Here is a 23,292-nt window from a genome sequence, read left to right as displayed (position 1 = left end):
TGTGACTCACAGGTGCTTTTAGGGTTTGTGGCTTGAGTCACAAGTTTAGTGTTCTGCCGAGTATGTCATGTATTAGTGACATATGGTGAATTATTCACTAATATAAGAATGGGAGCATGGTAGCACAAGGGTTAGCAAGAAGGTCCTGGGTTCGACTTCTGGCCACTGTCTTAATAACGTGCACCAGTGCATGCAGTATGAAGTATAGTTTAAATAGTTTGGTAGTAAGCAATTAAAAGGGCTACTAAAAGAAAGGGGGAGCACTGTAACTACAGTTTTAGTGGTTACTGGCACATTTACTGAAAGCAAATCAAACTTTGACAGCGTCACAACATTATAGCTTCATTACACATGAACATCACGTCTGCTGACCCAGCAGGGCAGTGAACAAATGCTATGACAAGCTAGTTATGGATACAGTAAGTAGGATGGATAAGAAAACAATGAATTAGGGAGAAATTCATGTCACATAACACATTTTTTGTTGATTGGTTTCTTTTTCATGTGTCTGATAAAACTGCTTAGACGTCAGGATGTTTTATGGCATCTAAGCAGACATAAGCAGCACAGTGGTTTCTTAAAGAGTAAGGCTTTTAATGTAGGCAGGTATTTTTGTGGAAAAGCCTTAAAGGCTCCCCAGAGGACTTTTAAAAGTTTCAACATTACTGTATACTTGTATGCTGACAGGCTGACAGTAAACATCTCTTTAAAGACTAAACTCTCCTTTTCCAGGTCGACTTTGGCTTTGCCAAGAAGATCAGATGTGGCCAGAAGACTTGGACCTTCTGTGGCACTCCAGAGTATGTGGCACCAGAGATCATCCTCAACAAAGGCCACAACTTCAGTGTGGATTTTTGGTCTTTGGGCATCCTGGTGTTTGAGCTTCTTACCGGCAGGTTAGAGCACGCGTTCTTCTGTGATTCCAATCTGCAGCAAGATCATCCTTTCACTCATCCACTTCACTCTGTCCACTGACCTGCAGTCATTTTTACACAAAGTACTGCTAAAAGCTTGCTGAATATCTGCCGATTTTTTCTTCACTCCACAGTCCTCCGTTCTCAGGAATTGACCAGATGATGACGTACACTTTCATCTTGAGAGGCATTGAGAAGATGGACTTCCCGAAGAAGATAACAAAGAGACCGGAGGACCTCATACGCAAGCTATGCAGGTACACACTCACATGCGCAGGCCGACATACCTGAAGCTTAAGTAGACACAAAATTCTCGATTCAGATTTTCAGGATAGAGTCTGATGATGGCTGATGTGCTCAGTATACCTGACACCCAGGTACATTAAACAGTTTTCTTCAAGCTCTGAACAACAGAGCAGGAAAACATAACCCAACCATCTTGGAACTAGCACAGTAATTTGGTGAAGAGTTAATTTCCTGACTTTGATCTGTTTTATAGGCGGAACCCCTCAGAGCGACTGGGTAATCTCAAAAATGGAATAACTGATATTAAGAAGCACAGGTAAGTAGGAACTGACTCATTTGTTGTGGATCTCAGCGGGAAGATTAGTTCCACAAATTAGCACTGATTGAACATTATGGATGAAGGCTCGTGGTTCATAGCCTTTACAATTAGATAATCACTGAACAGTGTGCAAGAGCAGTCGGATGCAAACATCGTCAAGGCTTATCAAATGATTGAACTTGCCACTTGCCTTTTTCCTTTACAAAGACAGCATGAGGCTACCGCATTACAGGAAACAATATATACTCATAATGCAGGGATTGATATGTTGTTCTTAAACGTGATGCTGACCGAGTTCTCATTTTCCATACTGAGCCAGGAATAGAAGTCAAAGTCCAAGTAAAATGTACAGAAAGAGTTCTTGATCCAGAACAAGTGACATTTAACAACCACTCGAATCACTGTTCAAACTTTAAATTGGGACGTTTCCTACTTTGCGTTTGTTCTGACAGAGTCAAACTCATATATGTAAATGTGAGAAGATAAATACACTTACAGATGTGTGTTTTCTCTAATGTATCTGAAGGTGGTTTAATGGCTTCAACTGGGAGGGGCTGAAGGCAAGGACGTTACCATCGCCACTGAAAAGAGAAGTAAGCTGTGATCAAACTTGTAACTTGTAGTTCCACGTCATGACTGAAGCGTGATTAAACTTTCAGAACAAAATATCTGTTTGCTGTTTAAAGTGTGCAGGAGACCTGTAGGCATATTAGCCGGCTGAAACAATGATCGCGGGACTTTTTAAAAGTCAAGCGTCCCGACGTCACTTCGGCTGTCTCCGTCTCTCCTTTTGTTGTCTGAGCTGCACTTCAGTGTGAAGGCCGGGACAAAAGATAAAAGCAGCTACAGCAGACAGGATGAGGCAGCTCCCAGAGCAATTTGTCAGATTCACCACTTCATTTACACCAGCACCGCTGCCAATCTTTAGTTCACTTCTAGCTCTTTCTTCCAGCCTCCTCCTGTCTCTGTAAAATCTCTCAGGAACTTTGATGGAGTTCAGATTTATTTTTCATCCAGTTTCCATTTGTTCTGCTTTTCTTAATCTAGCAAGTGCTGATTGCTTGATTTCCCCAAAAATCTTACTGTAGTTGCTTATCTGACTTTAGCCAGTCAGTGTAGAGCCCGAGGAGCTTTCTTCCAGCACAGAAATACCTGTCCCACAGCAGGCATTTCTTCCTTCTTACCCTTACGTGTGTGTTATGAACGCACACCCAATGTCTTATAGCTCCTGTTGTGGAAAAATGGGCTTAATAAGGATAAAGGAGGTAACTGTCAGGTGAATTCTCAGCAAGACATGGCCATCATGCTTTCTGCCTCCTGCACACTTTATACTGTTCCACATTGGAAAAGGAAACCAGTGTCTCCCGCTCATGTGTAGTGATTTATCACGAGGGGTCACCACAGCAAGTAGCTCCACATTTGATTTAAGTTTTATTCCAGCTGCCCTTCCTGACACAACCCCAAAGGGAATTTGTATTAACCTTAAAAATGCCATGTTGAATTTTGTTGCCCCATCAGTTGTTACTATTTGATTTCAGACCAACTCAATGCTTTGCTAACCATCTCTCTCTCCTCTTCCTTCCTTTGCTCCATAGCTTACAGGACCAACAGATCACAGTTACTTCGACAGCTACCCTCCAGATGATGACAGTCCTCCTGATGAGCTGTCTGGTTGGGACATGGACTTCTGAGGGCTTCTCCTCCATCTTTCCAACATTTTCCTTCCACTGCACACATTAACAACTAAAATCTAACAGCAAAAGTGGACTTACAGGTGACTTTACATCACCTCAGCCATGGTTTAGCAGCTTTATGATTGTCACAGATTGACAGATAATTGAAAATGGGATATTACCAAAAGGTAAACCCGTATTGCTCCTGCATCTTCATACAACATGTGCACATTTGAATGGAAGCCTTCAAAGGTGTAAAGGTTTACTGCTTGACTTTTCTTTTACTCTCTGTTTCACACTATTTTTGACAAAGATGTCGAGAAAAATCGAAGCGATTCAGAACAGTTTTAAGCTGCTCCAACAGCCGTGTCAGCGTTCAACATTCGAACAAAACTGGATGTGAAATGCAAAAGCTTTTACCTCAGAGCAGTCGGGCCACCACCAAGACATTTGCCAGAAGCAGATTAAGAACATTACCAGAAAGGATTTTATTAATGCCAACAAAACAGAAGGTTCTGGTTAATGGTGCTCAGTGTCACATTAATTAGCATGAAGCTGCCTAGCTTGACATACAGGATTAATGTATTAATCGTTAACCCAGACAAAACTTCAGATGTAGCCCCGTTATGCAACAAAAAAGAAAGATTTCTAATATTTGTGTTGAATCACATTAAGTCAGGTAAGTTAACACTCCTTAGCTGGCTAATGTTAGTGGGCTAAGAGGACACTCAGGGCTACTGTGGCTGCACAGAATCAACTAGCTCAATTTGTGGTATTACTGTGGAATATAACAGGTTCTCATAGTTAGAATAAGTAAGGTTAGCATCACAGTAGGATAAAATTCTTTCTATACCTTCTATATGACGTACACTCATCAGCAACTGGGAGTCACAAGCCATATTATCAGTTCAACACCTCGTGCAGCCGCAGACACTCGGTAACAAAAATGCCACACAAACTGCTTCATCGGCTCACTGCAGAGTTAAACAGCTCGTTATGAAGCCGTCAGCCTGGAACCGGGTATTGGGATACACTAGGAGTCCATAATAACGCTATTATAAACATTAATGAGCTTCTCTATAATCTGCTGCTGATATGTGCTGCACCAGGGTGGTGTGCTGGATAAACACCTCCACCCCATATTCAATTAAAATGTTTATTTTTATTTATATAGGCCCAGTTCACAACAGTTGTCATCTCAAGACTCATTACATTATAAGCTAAAGACCCTACAGTATTACGGAGAGAACCTCAAAGATCACATGAGGTAGAGAAGCAGAACCAGCCTCAGGGAGGGGCAGGAAACTAACCAAAACTACAGGAGAGTTGATCCCATGCAATAGGGCGATATAAACACATGGGAAGTGATAACAGCCAGCACTGTGACTGGGAATAAACTCCTCCATGTAACTGTCCCCTTGTGGAAGTTTGAGCCCCTCTGTAAAGCACAGTAACCCTGTGAGTTATTTTAGAGCTGGTGAAAGAGAACGTGCACTTTAACCAATCCTGAACGTGCACTGTTTTCTTAAAAACATCTCCCAGTGGCAATGTGGGCATTTCAGGGTAGCTTTCCAGTTGGTAATACCCACAAAAAACAGTAAAAACAAAATTTATTGTGCTAACATCACATTAGAGTAACTACAGACATGCAGAAATTACAGAAATGATTCACTGCCGTGTTTGTAGTTTTTGATTTCCTGAAGTTATTGGGTACAGCTCAAGCTTTTTTAAGTTTGCCCTCAGGCACAGTACATTTTATGGATGGTCCAGAAACACTCGGATGGTGTCATCGAGCTTCATAACCGATTGCTTTGGAGGGACCAAGAGTTTATTCAGCTCAGCATTCTTTGCCATACGTCATACTATTTTCAATTCCCCAATTGCTCTTTTACTTCAGAAACATCGATGCGGCCTTTATTTCTAACAGCTAAAGGGTATTTGAGGAGATGACACTGCATTGAAAACCAACACACGCTGGATATGAACCCCAACAGAAACATCCATGAAGCATCTGTAGCTCCTTGTGCCAACTGTGTTATCCTCACAGCCTCTTCACTTTTGTCACAGATGACAAACAAAGACAGGAACACCTTCTCTCCACTTGAATCATAAAGTGTGAGCGTCTCGCGGTGGGCTTCCTGAGCCGGAGACACGTTTGAGCCGTTGATGATGTGAGGAGGAACAGCAGAGGCCGAAGTGAGCAGAATATGTTTAGGGTTTACTGTGAGGTGATTCTGAGGAACCTGGGGTTTAAATTGGTGTGTTTTCCATTTTAAACATTTGAGGTACCACGTCTCTGTGTATATACTCAATAATATAAAGCACAAGCATCCGAAATACACAGTTTATACAATCTAACCTACTTGCTCCTTTATATAAACCTTAAAAAAAAAACGGGTGAGTGAATTTGTAAATATCATGTATATTGTAAATGTGTCCTCTGATTGGTGAATGTATGTGTGAGTTTGGAGGAGCAGTGCTGTTTCAGGACAGAGTTTTTTAACTGCATTTACACAATCCCTTCAAACAGATCGGTTTAACATTTGAACTTTTTCATTTTATTAGTAAAGTGGCATTAACTCCAATTTCCTTTGGGCTGATCTGGAGGTTCTAGTCCACAGCAGATATTTCCTTTTCCTTTCAACAGCCCTAAAGAGGTCTTACCTGTGGTTGGATCACACTCAGAGATGTGGGCCGTCCTACAGTGGCCCACTTGTTGCTGCAATGGAAAACCGGAGGTGGATTTAGACGTTGAATTCACAAATTCTACTGTCATTACTGCAGAGGCAGATCTGATGGTAAAAGCAGAGGCCACGGGGTGTGATCATAAAGTTATGAGAACGGATCAATAAAAGTTTGATCCATTCTCACCTTGTTGTGCAACTTTGGACCATTTTCAGCGTGGCTGCAATTCTCTCAGAGGAAGTCCCATTATCTAATTGTACCTCTGGTATGTGCTGGATTTATTCCACTGCGTCAAAATGGTGATTCCTCAACCCTTCAGTGGGTGTGCTTCAACCTTTTAGAAAAGCAAATCTGTCGAGTGTACTTTGCACTCAAACTGGACAGCTAAAAACCTGCTAAGCTGTACCTGCAGACCCAGCTCTCATCAGCCGTGACAGTGCGAGATACAAAATCTGGGTCAGCTGGAAGCAGAAGTCTGAGGTTGGTGAGAAATCGCAGCACGGACAGTGAAATTTGTCAGAACTGGACATCCGGGGAGGGATCTAAAAATAGCAGCCACGCTGGAAGATGACTGAGAAGATGACCTTATGCGATTGGCCAAATATAAATCAGGCAAAGCTTTTGAATTTTATGAATATGTTCGAAAGTTCTTAATCAAATGTTATAGTGTAATAACAGATATGTGGGGAGGCAGCTAAATAGCTGACTTTAACACTTTAAAGTGGTTGAAGACAAAGTGATTGAACTTAACTGGATTGCTAATCAGCACACATAATGTGCTACACTGTATCTATACCTGCCTTTGTCTGACGCGATCCTGAAAAAATATATATACACTGTATATGAACAAAAAGTACATAATCTAATAAAAAGGGAGCACACAAACATCCCTGTACATACAGATATACCTTTGAATTTTGGTACTTGTACCTCAGAAACAGATTTTGTGTTATTTTCAGGAGGTACAGAGGGAGAAAATACATGAACTTTAAGTATTTTTCTTTGTTTTAAAATGGGATACAGCATTTCATAACCAAAGGTTGACAAAAATTAAATACAATAAAAGTCTTGATAGATTTTGTTCTTGCATACTTTTATTCATTTCTTTGAATGCTTTGGAAGGAGGGTCCGAGCTCAGAGGAGGGAGACCTTTAAACAGTTCACCACACTTTTAGTCAGTAGTGACAAATGTCCATCGCAGATATAAAGACCATCGACATTTCTGAGCTTCGGCCCCCCCTTTCCCAGACCACACCTTTACAAGATATGCAACATAGAGAAAATAAATAGATGCATGTTAAAGGCCTTTTCCATATACAAATATATTTTATGAAGCTTATTGTACAGGCATTTCTTTGTTTAACCTACAGCACAACATTTACACGAGAAGATGAAACAGTGAAGTAAAGGTCGATGCGCTGCGCTGTAGATGACTGCGCCGATTCATACTCGGAAAGTTGAGTCACAAATGCAGAAAAAGCAAGGATCCAAAAAGTGACGCGTCAGCAGTCGTCACATCTGCAAAGTTGTACTGGCACCAACGGAGGAAGCCACTTCATTCTATAACATGCATTTCTAAAAATCGTGTCGGCACAAAACGAGGAAGCACAAACTGTAAAACGTGTCAGTACAAAATATAGAAAGTTACACAATCTGCCCTCGGGTATTGACACAAAATAAATGTCTCTGGATTATCAAAATGGTTTGAAATACATTTGAGAATAAATTCCACAAAAGAATACGCGCTATGTTCACTCTGGAGCCTATTTTGTACCATAAGAAAAATACTCAGCTGCTTGCTTTGACTTGAGCTTCACGATGAATCAACTCGAACTTTTTGTGAAGCAGAAATCCACCCATTCAAAAAGGCACTTCTATCTCAAAGACGCATCATTGTAGTAGAGTGAGCTATATACAAAGGCAATGTACAAGTGTATAGAAAAAAAAAACGCTGCTATAATTACGTCTACTTGCTCTGAATAAATATTTGGTTTTATGAACTGTGACAATAACGCACAACTCAAGGCAAGGTTACGACATGTTAACTGCTCCTCCAGGTGTGCCTGTTGTTTGTAGCTGATCTGACTCGAATAACACACCCTCTAATGATTTATGTAAAACCCACTCTGTAGAATAATACACAGTAATAATAATGACGGTCATATTGCTCAAAACGTGAATAACAGAAAGGACATAATAATGCACAGCTTGTTTTTGCTTCATCTCATTTTTTCTACTACCACCACTGTACCCAGCTGATGCTAGTAGCTTGCACCAAGTACCACTTTTGTTTTTCCTGAAGCTGAAAAACAGCACAAAGGTGAAACTGAAATCCAAGTAAAAGTCAGAGTAGCGGTACCTTTCAATATCCTATACCTTCAAGAAGTTTTTTTGGGGGGGAAACAGGTAAAAAAGAAAAACTTGCATATGTATTTTTTCCTGTGAGAATAAAATTTTGGGAGGAGAGTATTTAAATGAATCATAAAAACTTAATTTGCTAAGTTTGGTAGCAGGCAGTTTACTGCAAATTGTGCTCAATTTAACACTGAAAAAAGTTCATTTTGACCTGATAGTTGGAGTGTTCATTTATTTTAAGCCATCTACCAATTTGTACGAATGAATGGCTTAAAGCTGTCAGCCCGTCCTAAAGCTCTTCCCCCCAAATGCCTACAGTGCAGCCCGACATGTTTCTGGTCCTCAGTAATACTGGTGTTTTCATGAAACGGATCAGAACGTAACTGAGTTTGAAGCGGAGCTTCGCAGAGAAGAAAAACGTCCCAGCAGAAGTTGCACCCCTGCAAAAATCCATCTTCTGCTGGGTTTTAAAGGCAGCCAAATTACTTTTTCAGAAATTTTATCCACCTCCACCTCCGAGACCTCACGCAACACTTTCCATCAGTTTCTAACAGAAGAGTATGTCAAAAACATATTTCTCCTTCAGCTGCCTCTCACTGAGCATTAATTTTTGCAGTTCTGGCCTCATGCTAACAAGTTAATCTGGCCTCACCTACGAGGTTTACTCATGAAGCTTTTTCATTTTCTTGGAGAAGCAAAACATGCCTCAGAATGTCCCTGTTAATGAGGAGACCATATGAATGTAGCTTACTCTTCCACCTATAATAAACTCTAAAAAAAATGTTGGTTCTGTACAACAACAGAGTTAAACATAAATATGTAAAGCAACCTAAAAGTCTACGTCACAATTCTGGCTTTGGAATCTAATATAACCCTTTATAGCAGCCAAGCCAAAAAATGATACAATAAATTCTCGTATGGTGAATAACACAGTGATAGTACAGACATAAATACTTACACATAGTAACAAAAACCATGCAAATGCGAGCAGAGGTGACCTGGAGGTGACAACTTCAAGCTGTGAAGGAGAGAAAGATGAGTACAACCACCTCGCCCTTCCACGGGCACCAGCTGAAATGAAGATCTTTTTGGTTTTTCCTGAAAAGTGAATATTTTCCTTCAGTTTTTGTCTCTTTTATGCCTCAGCTGGTGTTTGTATGCCTTGATAGTGGGTTTATGATCGCATCCACCCTGCCGTCGCCCAACTGATAACTGAGCAGCGATGATAAATACGTTTAAAATACAACTTTTACTAGGATAACTCACGTGATCCATTTCTTCCCACTGACAGTCACATCGTCACCTGGAACAACAGGCGGTGCTCTCCTCCAGTGCAAAAGGGAAGTTGTATTCACTTGATATTTGTATCTGAGTGAGTGTATGACTGCAGGAACAGGAGAAGAGACCGTCTTTATGGCTGTATGTGGGTTTTTTTGTTTGTTTGTTTTTTACTTCTCTTTATGACACGAGGTGTGTGCGATGAGGCCTGGGAGGAAAAAGAAACTATCTACAGGCGCAGGAATCTACTGTCATGTTGGGGTAGACTTTCAGCACCACATTCTTGTCCTCGTCAAAGAAAAGGATGCTGAGGGAAGACATTTTCTCGGGGACACAGCACGGCTCGGGGATACCTGGGATGACGCCCACCGCCCGCACTATGCTCTGGATGGTGGCGTGGTTAGATGGCTTCAGAGCCTTAAAAAAAAGAGCAAATAAATGTCATTTTAAAGTAAAAGTTAAACAGTTATGAACTTTTGATGAGCCAACAGGACATGTTTCTAACAAGCTGGGCCTTGTTTTCCAGAGTCACAGAAACCCAGAGTGATAGCAAATATTCACACGTACATTTATTTTTCCTTCTACCGAACATATTTGAAAGCAGAAAAAAGACATTCAAAACGTCCCCAAATGTATAACCAATTCAACAATATCAAACTTTACTTGTTGCTGAAGTTCTGCACATGTAGTTTTCCTATTTGCCATTTAAGATCATATATAATCTTATTTGTCAAGGGCATAGCAATATTATTCAGTGCAACTAGCATGCAGCATTGGCCGAAGGGTCTGTGAGTCTGAATTTAAGTTCTACACGCCCAGCAGTTCACCTGCACAGCTGCTTCATTCTCAACAGGAACTAGTAAGCGATAGAAGTCTTCCCACACCACTCCACAGGAAAAAAAAGTGCACCCTTTTAATCATGGCTATTTAGAAGCTTCTAAAACTTCAACCTGACAAACGAGACAACGTTTTCTGCACAGGCTGAGCAGAAAAGCTGCAGGAGAGGGAGGCGGCTGCCTTAAAAGCCCTAGGCTCTACTTCTGGGACTAATTACCTCCGACTACAAAGACCTGTGACTCCGACTTAATGAATTAAGTGGATGTAGCTCGTGCATTCCGGCCATGTTTAAAATACCTGCGTGGTTATCTTATCACCGGTGCCACGAGCTAAAAGGGAAGTTGATGTTTAACATCAGGCAGATGTTTTTTGTGTCTCTCACTTATTTCCATCTTCTGTGTAAAGGCTTAACGTTATCCTCTGTAGATACTTCATTCAAGATACTTGTTGGTTTGTTTTAGGTAATAACATTTTTATTGAATTTTGATGAGGAGGTCAACCAGCTGTTTATGAGGACGCCGGTTTTCTTACTAAGCATGTTAGATGACATCTGTAGCTTCACTATTACTGCAGGTTTAATATAGTAGGACTGCTTGGGCTAAATCTAGATTTACATCTGATGTGCATCTTTAAAGACAAAGATACAATCTGAAGATAAAAGCATGAAGAACTATCTGCACAACTACTGTAACTACTTTAACCCTGCTGTTGAAGATCAAAGCCAATGACATAAGGCTTGCCACTGTTGCCTGTTATATAAAACAGAAAGATAGCAGGGACCCCTGAGGTTGATTTTCCCCATGTTAAATTAATGCAAAGCAGTAAAGAGACTGCTATCTGAATGTAGCCCGTCCTATTTACATAATGTATACCATACTGCAAAAAAAAAAAAAAAAAAAAAGTTAAAGACTAATGTCTGCAGTCTTTAGTTACAGAGCCAAACAATTCTTACAGGGGTCGCCAAGCCAAGCCAATAATGTACACTGCTGGTATAGAAACTGATGGCTCTAACTTTCAACTATTCTTATCATTTGCTTATGCAGACATGACTGTCATTTAGGACTGCGTCATAAGGAATCATTAATAATCACCATGTAAAGAAATGGTTTTCAAAAAAGTTACTCTGGAAAAACAGAAGCTACTGGATTTAACTTTAGCTTAAAAGTATGGGGACGACCACCTAATGGGCTTCACTATTGTCAGGCAGCCAGAGCGGAGGCCATAAGGATTTCTGCAAGTACGGAGATGGTTAAATGTTCTTTCCTTCCACAAATTCTGCTTGGATAGACAAATTATTTGCTTTTCATTATAGCAACTAAATAGACATCATCCTTTCAGAACCATTAGTAAATTCACTCTGAGACTTGCAAATGATAAAGTTGTAAAGATGGGCTGCTGGTGCTAGCATTGCTAACGTTAACCTCACACAGCACATGAATCTAGGGCAAAATACCACGCGTATTTCTGCAGTATTTAAAATATGATAAGATTGCAGTGAGAGTGGTTTCTAGTGGCTCTTAAATATTAGAAAATTGCCAGTTGTTTAAATGAGAGAAAAATAGCCCAGGTGACCAACACTTAAACATTCAAAACTGAGACAGTATAACGGATGAGGTTAAGCATTAGCCACATATTTATTGTAGCTATGTTAAAGAGACATTTGTTAATCCCATTCTTTTCATAATGAAAATAGATTTTAAATCTGTGAACTGTAGAGACAGGAAGTTCAGTTAATTAGCAGTCTGGCTAGCAGTGCAGCCTAGCATTGGCCGATACTGAATGACACCCGGCTTCCATGGTTACGTGTCAGTGACTCTGACACAAAATGTATAACTACAAATTTTTTAAATATCTATATACTGCAGAACTATGTTGCTTTGCTAAGCTATCACAATTTTCCATTACAGACAGAAATAAATGTGCTATCGCTGTTTTTTGTACTTACGTAGCAGTTGGTCTGATTTGTTTTCTCCAATTTAATCAGCTAGCAGATTATTCACCATCTTTAATGGCCATACTTTATTGCCTCGGACCACCCTTTGGTTCTTTGCCCATGTAGAGGATATAAAGAGTTCTGCTCCTGCAGATCACCTGTAAGTTGCCTAAACTGCTTTCATAAAACTTTTATCTGCACTATTAATATCAAAACCGAACAAAAACTAAATTTAACAAAAAAAAACATTGGTTTTTGGTTTATTTATAATCTTCAGTTGTGAAAAAACAAAAACAGGTTCCCAGATGTATTGTCTAGAGAGTATTGAATTAGTGCTACCATTTTAGGCTGTGATCACTTTAAAAAGAAAAAATTCCATCTTTAACCAGCTCTCACAAGTGACCCATCTATAATGACGAAGTCTACCAAAGATCAGCTTTCCCTCTTCATATAGCTAATTGGTAGAAATACTATAATTGCCACCTTACTGAGCTTTACCTTCTCTAACCCACTAATTTTTTGCTTTGGCACCTTTAGTACTGTCTAAAAGCACTATAGTGTGGCGCTACCGGGCTTTGAATCTCACCTTTGGCATGGGGAACTGGCAGGACCCTGAGCAATAATAGGCATCAAACGACTTGGGCGATATAATCCATTCGCTCCATCCAATGTCGGCAAAGTCAACTTTCAGGTATCTCCGAGCGCAGTTCCTGGGCTCGTTCCACTGCTTCTTTCGCGCCTTTTTAATCGTCTGCTCATCAAACTGTAGCAAGGGCATCTTATGCCGCTGATTCTTGCGTGTCTTTTTACGCGGCCGGCGTGCCTGTTTGTTTTCAAATGGTTCGTAGGGAGTTGTCTCGTCCCAGCCGGTCGTCTCATATGGGTACTCGGGACCAGGAAGTTCATTATTTTGCAAAGGTAGGAGAACATTCACTGAGCGCCTGTGTCTGGGCTGCGGCTGTCCTTCGGTGTCGTTTTGCTCTCGTAGTCCCACTTTATGGAAGCCGTGTGAAATGGAGCCCTCACCTCTCACTGAGTGGGGCCTCTGGAGAGTAGCTACCACACTTTCAGGCTCTGAAATGGCAGAGTCATTGGCATAGACCAGGATGTAGGGTGAGCGGTCTGACAGGAGCTTCTTCCACGGCTGGGAACCTTGTGAAGCCACTTCAATCCCAATAAGCAGCTCGTCGTGGTGTTTGGCCTGGTTGACCACACGAGTTATGTCCTTCCACTGCCAAGATATGAAGTCCCTGTAGAGGGTGGACACATTGATCCGAAAATGTCCAAGAGTCCTCATCTTGTTATCCACAGATGCAAAGCTCCAGATGACCATGTGGATGTGGCTGTGCCTCCTGGGACCATGGCGAGCGCAGCTTTTGGACCTGGAGCAGCCCTGGGTGCTGTTCTGAAGGTCTCCAATGTAATAATGAAGAGTAGCTGACAGGATGTCTTCTGATTTGGTGAGGGAGGTGAGGTTGAAAATCTGCAGCTGTTTCTTGTTTATAGTACCTGTGCATATAATGAGTAATATCATGAACAGAGTGCAACACGGTTCACATCATTTCAAAACTGACCATGGCCTTTCCTAAACTTTACTGCTAGTAATAATAATTTATATGTTTGTATTTCCTCTTTTTAGTCCAGCGTTTTCATCATCGGGCTTATGTTGTGCACTTTTTTTGCTCAGGTCATGAAACAGTTGTTCACCCTAATGCAATAGAATTATTTTGGGATTTTAAAAAACGTATTAAAAAAATCATTAATTACAAAATATTTTTAAAGATCGGCAGGACACAGGACAATTCACCCAAGCTTTAACAGGCTTTCATTTTGAGGATTGCTTCAATCAAAAAGAAAATTGTCACTGTAAAGAAAGAACAGACCAGTACTTTAGAAGGTTTCTTTAACATTTTAAACATGTCATTGCTTGCAACAGCATAGCAGAAACTCCCACTTATCTCCACTGCTTTGGGATAAAAGCAGAAATTTCAAGCAAAAACCAAAAACTCCTGCATGGCCAAATTCTTCTGAGGATCAATCGTGAAATATGTTTGTGATTTGGGTGAACCTGCCCTTTAATGCTATACCATACAGCAGCCGGGCGACAGGAGGCAGTGTAATCTAACAAAGTTTAACCCTAAGTGGCAACTGGTCGCCCCATGGTCCGAGTGATAATAACACAGCGAAGTGTAAACACTTGAGGGTTTATTGGATTAAAGTTACTATAAATGAACCTGAAGAAGAGGGGGGAAAAAAGCTCCAGCTGAAAGGACATTAGCGCTCGCTGCAGTGGAAACTCAAACGCTGCTACAGCTCAGGCAGTCTGGGCAGCTGCCAGATGCTGGCTCGAGAGAAAATTTATCAAGACTATCTGACAGTAAAATCTGAAGGTGTGAACAGTTGTGCGGCCAAGCTATGTTAAATTGCATGCCACCATCTGATGCGAATCTTTTACTCTTACTGGCAAAAGGAATGCGTAACAGGTTGTTCACATTTCCATTACTGGATCAACAGGTGTATTTCTTTTTCAGCTCCGCACACATGAACGGCATCGGTCTTAACGAATTTTACATTATGCTCTATAAAATAAGACTTACTCAATATTATAGATGTTCTTTCTACTTTAAGTTTTTCATCTATAGATGGAAAAAAATGTGCCGATTTGCATTTTTACTATGCAGGTGATTCAAGCTGATTGAGGCAAAATGGAAACATAACATCAAAAAGGCATGCCGGTCACTGACTTCTATGCTGGTAGAAGTCGGTGTTCTTAATATACATAAAACATTTGATACGTACCCCAATGCGCTTTGAAACTACGAACAGTGTTGCCGTCCTTGAAGGGAAATCCAGCGCTGTTGTACTTCGCGTAAAGCATCTGCATGTGCTCCGTCATCGTATCCTGTAAAAGCGCATCCCGGTCTTCTTTTGTCGCGTATTTTTTATCCACCGAATGCGTAAAATCCACCTTTAGTCTCTCGGGGATATTGTCCGTTTTCAGCATCGCGCACAATCCAACGCACAAATAACTCCATCCGTAAAGCAGCACGATCACAAATCGAGAGTAGAGTGCCATGTTCGAGGCAAAGGAAACGTAGCAAACGAAAAAATAACAGCTGTGGAAAAACTAACACGTTTCCGAAAGTGGCCCCTATCTCCAGAAACACATACCATCACCTGAGTCCTCTGCAAGAAAATGACACCATCACCTTTGACACCGGTCACAACAAGAGAGGAAGATGCGTTATCCAAGTTGTCTCTACTTTTGATAAGTTGCAGGTCTAAATGTGTTTGAGTCAGTAAATTAAGTCAGTAAAAAGATAAAAATAATAATGATAAAAAGGTTCCGGCGCGCAGGATGAGGTGTGAGAAAGCAGAAGGAGAAAAACTGCGCCTCTCCGACTCCAAGCTGATTTCAGGTCCAGCAGTCAACCGTCCCTCAGTCTCAGCTTTCATTGAAGGTAAAGCATGTTGTGCTTGGTATTATAGGGCTTGTGGGACCAGCTGGGTATTCCTCTCTCCTTTCTCTCACACACACACACTGCGCACACACACGTACACATGCTCACCCTCAGAGAGAGAGAGGGGGAGAGAGAGAGAGAGTTTCCTGTTCAAAATACTTCTACGCACATTCAGCCTGGGGACAAATTATCTCGAATTATCTCGTTATCAAGAGCCGAAGGGGGCGTGTTTTGTCGGTTGACTCGAGACGGAGAGCGTGAAAATATTTTACTAAACGACATTCCAGAGGTTTATTGAACTGATTTCAACACCTAAACTGCTGCCAGAGAACAGCCCCTCCGTGCGCAATTTCTACTCCGCAGAGCTGCGCGTCCGGGCCGCGCTGCTGAATGAAGCGGCTTATTGTCGGCATTAAAGGCTTTCTTCCCTACTTAGTTTAGTTCAATGGAGTTAAGCACACACATCCTGTACCATCACAGTCCGATCCGGATGCATACTGTTCCCCGCCTTCCCCCCAAACAGCCATCAGGCGGGGTTTGAACACCCCACCCAGTCGGCCTGCAGTCCCCCCCACCACTGGTCCTCTTTCAGGGGCACTCGGGAGGAAATGATTAGGGCATTTCCCCGCCCTTGGACATCTGATGGCAATAATATTAGCATGCCATGTCTTTCATAGCAGTCAACAGGCTGAATGACTTTAACGTCTTCAGCTGCTACCAGATAAGCAAGAAGCATCAGGAGAGGAGCGTGAAGGCTCTGCCTTCCATTCTACTTTTGGAAACTCTAGGAACCACAAGCAGGCCTGCACTCAGAGAGCAAAGTGCTCTATTGGGATATGAGATAATATGAGGTCTTTAAGATATGACGGGGCCTGATCATTTAGCACTTTGTAAGTTGGATGTTGGACAACTCTGGATTTAACTGTAAGCCAGAGTTAAAACCAGTCCCTAAAGTGGACAGTGATTAAGAGTAGTACTGCCCTCAATAATAAAACAGTTGTCAAAGGAAAAGAAAACTTATTCAAGTAAAGGAACTTACAAATGGTCAAATTCAACATGTATGTCCGTGACTGTTGAACTGGTGAGTTTTAACAACGGTGCCCGTGGTATTTAACTATCCAATGAAAAACCAATTAATTGACTCCTGTGCTGAAAGACACTTCAAAAAAAACCCATGACTTTATAGATTGAAACAAATGTTCCAACAACACTTCAGCTATAATATTTAGTTTGAATCTTCTATTTTTTTTTATGTTAACACCCGAAGTCAGTTCTGAAAATAAAGCCAACATGAAGTGTCAGAAACTGCAGTTCCACTTGTGGCCACTTGAGACTGGCCCAAAAAGTGAGTCAATCTCGTATATTTGTATAACATTCCCAAATCTATAGCATTAAAACAGATGTTTTGAACCTGATTTTGGTCTCGATAGTTTCACCCTTCATTAAAAATTGTACAGAAAGGCTTTTAGGTATAACAACACAGGCGGCTCCAATCAGCAGAAGTCTGCTAGGCCACACCTCTGCTAATTAGACATTTTTATTGGGTTTGTATTTTTGGACAGGTGACATCCTTCTCAAGTTAGCGCATTCAAAAACTTGGGTGTCTACGCTGCCCACTCGCCCATCCAACGGGTGACAACAATAACCCATCAGCCTTTTTGGCTGAGGGGTAAGAAGTGGTTGTGTGTTTGAAAGTGAAAGCGCTGTAATTTAGCTTAGGATTTAATTTGGAATTTATTTTTGCATGTCGGCAGCTATCACTAGATTCACAAGGTTATTGTAATATCTGCATGCCAATATTAATCTATTAATCATAAGGTTGTAGGTAATGAGATGTCAAACACAATAATCTATGAGTGAAAACTACACAAAAAGACATCAAACTGAGGTGAAACTGAGCTTGTTTCATAGAAAAGACTGAATCGTGCCTCTGCTGCAGTCTGAATCCACCACTTTGACTCAAGTTGTGCATATTAGACCTCAGACCTCTAACTAATGTTTTAACATTAGGGGTTTTAACGCTTCAGTTAAAACCCCAACAGCTTAAAAGCCCAATAAAGGAAATGAAGGGGAATATTACTGTTTAACCTGGACTTTATTGTGAAATCATCCCTGTTTGCAGACACATGATCTGGGTGGATTCCAGTAATCATTTTAAATGCTGTTTTCTACAGAGGTAAGGCATTCAAAGAACAACCAATGCATTTCAGATGCAGTGCACTTGTTTGCCTGTTTGTTTTAGATGGCCTTTTTCCCGTCTTGTGCACATCTGCTGTTTTCATTGGAAGGTATTTGGAATGACTGATGCAACTTTCAGGGTGGGAGAGAGAATAAAGCAGCCAGTTCCATCGCCGTTACCTGGCCACATAAATGAGCCGTGGCCTGTAAACCTAAACAGCTGTAGATGAGGGTGAAGTGTTCATTTGCTGCCTGACTTCTCATTTCCAAACACAATTACAAAAAAATCTCCAAACTGAAAACAGAAAAAACAACAACAAATAACCAAGTAGTGAGACAGGCAGGTGGAAGGTTTCTCAATTACAACATGCCCTGCACTCAGGTTAAATATGCTGTTCAACAAGGCAGTCAACAGAGAAACCAGGTCTGAATATACTTCTGCTACTTAGGTTGTAGTTTCAGCAAGAAACAAAGAAACAGTTTAAGATCAGTTTACACACCAGCAACCACAAATAGATGATAAAAAAAAATACATAAAACTGCACGAAAACATGTTAAAGACTGAAAATAGGCACATCCTACATTCCCATCTGTGTCACTTTTATAACTCCATCAGACTTTTCACCAGCTTTGCTCACGATAACCACAAAAACAGGCCCAGAACTCCTATCGTCTTTAAAAAAGGGAAGGAAAAACAAAAGAACAGTAATGATTAACAACCCCAAACCAGACCGTCATTTCCCTAACCCCAGTTTTTACAGAACCACAGCCCAAATAGCCTTGTCACCACACATATTATTTCAATGAGGACAACAGGGTCCAATTCGGTGAAAACAAACAGATGCAGCAAGTGGAATGCTTCTCTGGTATCAAGCCAGATGAGAAACATTAGACGTTTGTATTAGAATGAACTAATTTGTTTGAAGCTTGTGACTTTCAGGGGAAAAACAGGTGATAGATTAGTAATGAGAAAATTAATATAAAGGCGAGATAAAATGTGGAGGTGACAGTGTGAGCTTAAAGGCTCAGCAGTTAAGGAAATAAGCTTATTTGATTTAGATGAAAAGATTGATACCACTTGCACGTCTGTGCAGCAGATAAATGTTCAGATACAGGTTCAGAACAGCCACTCATAAAACCCCAATCCTAACCCCTAGCCATTTATTTATTTATGCGTGCATGTCTGGATTAATTAACCAAGATTTAATGTGTTCATTATTTGTTACTTACCTTTGGTAGGTTTTTGATTTGAATCTCCTGGCTGGCTGAGGCCTCTCTGTGTGGAGTTTGCATATCACTGTGCCTACACGGGTGTCCTTTGGGTAGTCTTCTACCCTCAGACTTGCTAGTTAGGTTAATTGGTGACTCCAAATTGGCTGTAGGTGTGGATGTGAGAGTGTGTGGTTGACTGTCCCTCTGTTAGGCCTGTGACGGACTGATGACCTGTCCAGGGTGCACCCTAAATCTCGCCCAGTGAACGTGTTTAGTCCAAAAAAGGACTAAACACAATAAACAGAGGTAGATAAGTCTGAGAAGCAGCATTACTGCTATCCCCCCAAATTTTCTACATGCAGAGACATTGAGTCAGCAGAATGTACAGAAAGCAAATTTATGAACTAATAAAGACTCAACTTCTAGATTTAGATACTGTTACAAAAAACAACAAATAATAATCCTGAAATTAAAGGGATTTAAGTTACCAAAAGCCCTCTGAGAAAATAATTTAAAAATGTCATAGTGAATGACTAATATGTAAATGATAGGGCACTTTGATGTCCCGTAACGTGTGCCTTGCATCTGGAAACATACGGAATGCTTTAAGCCCATTACCCACTCTTCCAGTCCAATTGGAGCTACCGCAGCCTGGGGGAGGACATGAAAGCAACCCCCATCATCTTTCAAAGCTCTTACGCCTTTAATTTGTTTAGACAAACAGCCCAAAACATGCCAGACCAAATGATGATACGAGCCTGGGGTCTCTGAGCAGGTTCTTGCCCCTAACTAACTCTGCTTGCTTGGGTAAGTGCCAAAAGCACAGTCAATCCCGACCTGGATGCAACAATTTAAGGCCAAAGTTAGACATAAAACCCCAGAGTATTTGCAAAGAAACTTCCAAGTTGTCACACGAGTCCATCAACTTCATCCTCTGGGATTCCTCAGTTTAAAGCCTTTTTTTCTCCACTACAACACCTCCACCCAGATGGCATGCATGATATGAGGGGAACAGTGTAAATGATGGTCCAACTACAGCAACTCAGTCAAATTAGAGGCTTCCAGTGCTCTCCAATATGTGCCATATGTATGCAAGTGTTGGCGACGGCCTGTGAAGTTTAGACTGTCCTGACGTTGTGGTCGTAGATGACAACATGGATGTAGATGTCCGACTGCAGGAATGTCCTGTTGGAGTCCTCGCCAGGACCAGACTGAAACCCAGCACAGAGAAGTTAGTGGTGCTTGTTTGGGGGTAGTGCTGTCTACAGTCTACAATCGTGCATTCAAACGCAAAGCAAAGAACTAAACATTTGTGATGTTTTCGACTGGTCTCATGAATTTTCAAGATCTCAAGACATGTTTTCAGAAGCTGTATAAGAAAAGATGGATGTAGCGTCCGTCTGTAAAAGTGAAGCCAATGTGGACAACTCTAAAATCTGCACTCTCTCTAATGGCCAGCAGGGGGCATTAGACAAGGAGTCAGATTCTATAGAAGTCTATAAGAAAAGGCCCCTACCTGTCACTTGATTTATGACATTATTAAGGACTTTCTGTACAAATTTATGATCTGTATTTATGAAAGTTTTCTGTTTTTTTTAGAACAAAAAAGGTGAATTCATGAGACTTTTTAAACATCATCTTTATTACTTTTTTCTGCATCAAACCTGCATCATTTAGAACCAAAACTGTGAGCTGAAAGAAGCTAAAATCTTCAAATAAATACAGAGTTGCTGTGGTTTTAGAAATACCAAAGATAGCTTTCCAGTGCATGGGAATATTAGTTTCAGTGTTAAATTAAAAATATCACCATACTGAAAATGTGACAGCTGCCACAGAGAGAGTATGTTAGCAATTAAACAAAACCGCACATCTCTAGAGCACACCTCTTTATAATAGCAGGTATATTAAAGGGGAGGCCAAGTGCTGCATAATTTGACAGTGACTGTAACTGTTCATTTTCCAAGATGTTTTGTGTTACTTTGGCTGTCAAAGCTGACACAGCCCCACCACTAAGATGTGAAGCCACTACCAGCTGGGAACATTTATTTCAGGCTAAGTGTGTCAAAAGCTTCTGGAGGGAACGGAACCATAGCGAACCATTACACTCAATTTACACTTTTACCTAAGCCACACTTGTGGGTGTCCTAATAACTGAGACAGTCTTCCTCTGCAAGTTGAAAAGAGCATCAATAAAAATAAGCCAATAAACCTGATGTCACAGACACAGTGAGAGATAATGGGAAATGCTGCTTAAGGCCAAGCATTTTTTTTTCAAATGTTATAGAAACCAAACACTGTCATTAACACTCACATTTAAATTCATGTCAGCTTACCCTGTTCTTCAAATTTGAGCATCAAGGGGTTTTTTTCTCTCTAACTTTTACTTTGCCAAGCCAATCAAGCCATTGTCATAACTGAAAAATGACAACCCCTCCACCCCAACCCACTTTCTGGCAGGGATAGAAAAGCGGTCATGGAATGACAAAGGCAGAAAAACAAACAAGCCACCCCAAATGAGTTGATGTGAGCTTTGATTTTGGAAGGTTCTCCGGTGGCTCTAAGGCCACATGAGCAGCTAGTGAGCTCATGGCGGGTTAAAGGCCGGATGGTTCTGTGCTGCTCCATGTCGAGCCAATCTGGGCTGAGCTGAGCTGGGTTCTGGGCACACGGGTGGTTTGCTGTGTCTGGCTCCCAATGCCTTCGCTTGTGTTTTTAATAGACAGCCTGGTTGGGGCGGTGCTCGACCACAGCTAGAACACTGTGCTGCCATTTTGGCGCTTGGCCTCAAAAACGCAGTCCCCACAGCTCTGTCTGCAATTTCAAAATAGTTCAGCCCCACCAACTACTTCCCTACCCCCCAGCAAAGAAGGAAACTGGAGAGAAAAAAACATTAGGGAGTCGTTATTCTTCCAGGGCCCCTGTCAGCCTTTGAGTGTAGAGGAAGCACCTGTCTCGACCACTTGATCCTCCCTTCTTTGCAGGTGGAACACAAATATCTTTCCCTCCCACTGATTTCTTTATCTCTCTCTGTCTCCCCAACCTCTTCTCTTAGAGTGCAGTCTCTGAAGTAACTTGTGACTAGTTGAAAAACAAGCGATTTTCTTTGGAACATTTGCAGTTCGTTAAAATGGTGCAACAAAGTAAAAGGTGTTAAAGGTAACAAGAGAGGAAATGATCAGGATATTGGAGGTGCATCACAGTCATCTGAGCCAAAAGGACAACAAAATCTGTTTTCAGAAGCAGTCCGTTGTGCAGCAAAAAGAATTTAGAAAAGAGCCTTCTCCCTAAAGCCCTTTTTTGCTCCCCTGAGACATTTTTACTGCGATGGAACAGGTGACCCGGTCTAATTAGCAGCACCATTTGTCTCCCTAGGTTTTAAAACCAAAGCAGGACAATAACAACAGCAACACAAAAACCTACCAAAGGGTCCAAATTCAGAATCTTTTTGTCCCTCTTGTTCTTAAAGAGAAGGCCGTTAGGGTCGTCATAAATCACCTCAAAGTTTGGGCTCGAGTTGGAAGTGGACACTTGCGTCTTCCAGTTGTAGTAGCTGTAAAAAAGAGGCAACAATAAATGTAAGATGATTGGGGTCATTTTATTTAAAGCTTGAATATCCTTTATATAAGGATTTTATATAATCACATGGGGTTACTGCTGCACTGATATACCACTGGTTTTCCCTGAGGCCAGCTGGAAAATGTTGCAATCTTGGCAGCAGCCGATGCTTGTGCGGACAGTGGAAGATGACTCCAACTTAAACATGATGGCACAGCTACCATCATGTTTAAGTGTCTTAAAGAAAACCAAAAGGGCTGGCATTATCCACCAAACCACCTGAATCCACTTTAGTGATGATCATTTTTGGGAGCAAAGGTATCTCAGGAAGTATTTTTTTTTGGAAAGGCAGAAGAACATCTGGCACTTTTTGAAGTGACAAAGTGTGGGAATGTAACTTATGAACCAGTGTTTTCCATTCTACTCACTGTCCTTTTGGGCTTCTGTTGTTGCTTTGAAGCTGCATAAGCATAGTGCTTAAGATCTCATTCACATAGGCCTAGAGACCCGTGCATAGAAATGCCTGGAGACATCCTGGAAACCCTCAATTGCTAGGCAAGAAAGGTGCATTTCCTGATTGCTTGTGAGTAGTTGACTGAACCTGCTGGGTGTCACTAGGTGAAAAAGGTCACAAAGAGGGTACTGC

At 41.3% G+C, this 23,292-nt stretch overlaps 3 protein-coding genes across 4 annotated transcripts in view; 1 reads left to right on the top strand and 2 right to left on the bottom strand.

Moving 5' to 3' along the window:
- Positions 1 to 6,914, top strand: part of prkg2 (protein kinase cGMP-dependent 2) — a 37,422-nt gene extending 30,508 nt beyond the window's left edge. Inside the window, exons 15-19 of the mRNA XM_026186873.2 lie at positions 733 to 896; positions 1,049 to 1,171; positions 1,414 to 1,476; positions 2,006 to 2,072; positions 3,075 to 6,914. Of these exons, the coding sequence (XP_026042658.1) occupies positions 733 to 896; positions 1,049 to 1,171; positions 1,414 to 1,476; positions 2,006 to 2,072; positions 3,075 to 3,170 (513 nt within the window). The 3' untranslated portion in view covers positions 3,171 to 6,914. The remainder of the gene's footprint in view (positions 1 to 732; positions 897 to 1,048; positions 1,172 to 1,413; positions 1,477 to 2,005; positions 2,073 to 3,074) is intronic.
- Positions 6,914 to 15,778, bottom strand: bmp3 (bone morphogenetic protein 3). The gene is made up of 3 exons (XM_026186879.2): positions 15,040 to 15,778; positions 12,827 to 13,749; positions 6,914 to 9,887 (listed from the first exon to the last, which is right to left on the bottom strand). The coding sequence occupies exons 1-3, from the start codon at positions 15,314 to 15,316 to the stop codon at positions 9,696 to 9,698; spliced, it is 1,392 nt and encodes a 463-aa protein (XP_026042664.2). The 5' UTR covers positions 15,317 to 15,778; the 3' UTR covers positions 6,914 to 9,695.
- A 1,999-nt stretch (positions 15,779 to 17,777) lies between these two features.
- The window catches only part of cfap299 (cilia and flagella associated protein 299), a 79,413-nt gene continuing 73,898 nt past the window's right edge, over positions 17,778 to 23,292 (bottom strand). The window contains exons 5-7 of one of the 2 annotated variants that reach the window (XM_026186881.2): positions 22,512 to 22,641; positions 19,110 to 20,302; positions 17,778 to 18,552 (exon numbers count right to left, since the gene is read on the bottom strand). In XM_026186881.2, coding sequence (XP_026042666.1) covers positions 20,210 to 20,302; positions 22,512 to 22,641 — 223 coding nt within the window. In that variant the 3' untranslated portion in view covers positions 17,778 to 18,552; positions 19,110 to 20,209. Of the gene's footprint in view, positions 18,553 to 19,109; positions 20,303 to 22,511; positions 22,642 to 23,292 lie in introns of those variants that run through there. The other variant, XM_026186886.2, reaches the window with a different exon arrangement.

This window comes from Astatotilapia calliptera, chromosome 12 (genome assembly GCF_964374335.1).
Source record: "Astatotilapia calliptera chromosome 12, fAstCal68.1, whole genome shotgun sequence".
Taxonomy (NCBI): domain Eukaryota; kingdom Metazoa; phylum Chordata; class Actinopteri; order Cichliformes; family Cichlidae; genus Astatotilapia; species Astatotilapia calliptera.
Note: the sequence above shows the minus strand (reverse complement) of the source record. Positions and strands in the feature narration are given on the sequence as shown.

Excerpts from the sequence above, each read along its gene's own strand:
- bmp3 (XM_026186879.2), bottom strand. The coding sequence starts at position 15,316 with ATGGCACTCTACTCTCGATTTGTGATCGTGCTGCTTTACGGATGGAGT. Across the intron at positions 13,750-15,039 it reads TAGTTTCAAAGCGCATTGGG|GTACTATAAACAAGAAACAG; the intron begins GTACGTATCAAA and ends TTATATGCACAG. Across the intron at positions 9,888-12,826 it reads GCCAGTTCCCCATGCCAAAG|GCTCTGAAGCCATCTAACCA; the intron begins GTGAGATTCAAA and ends CTTTTTTTTAAG.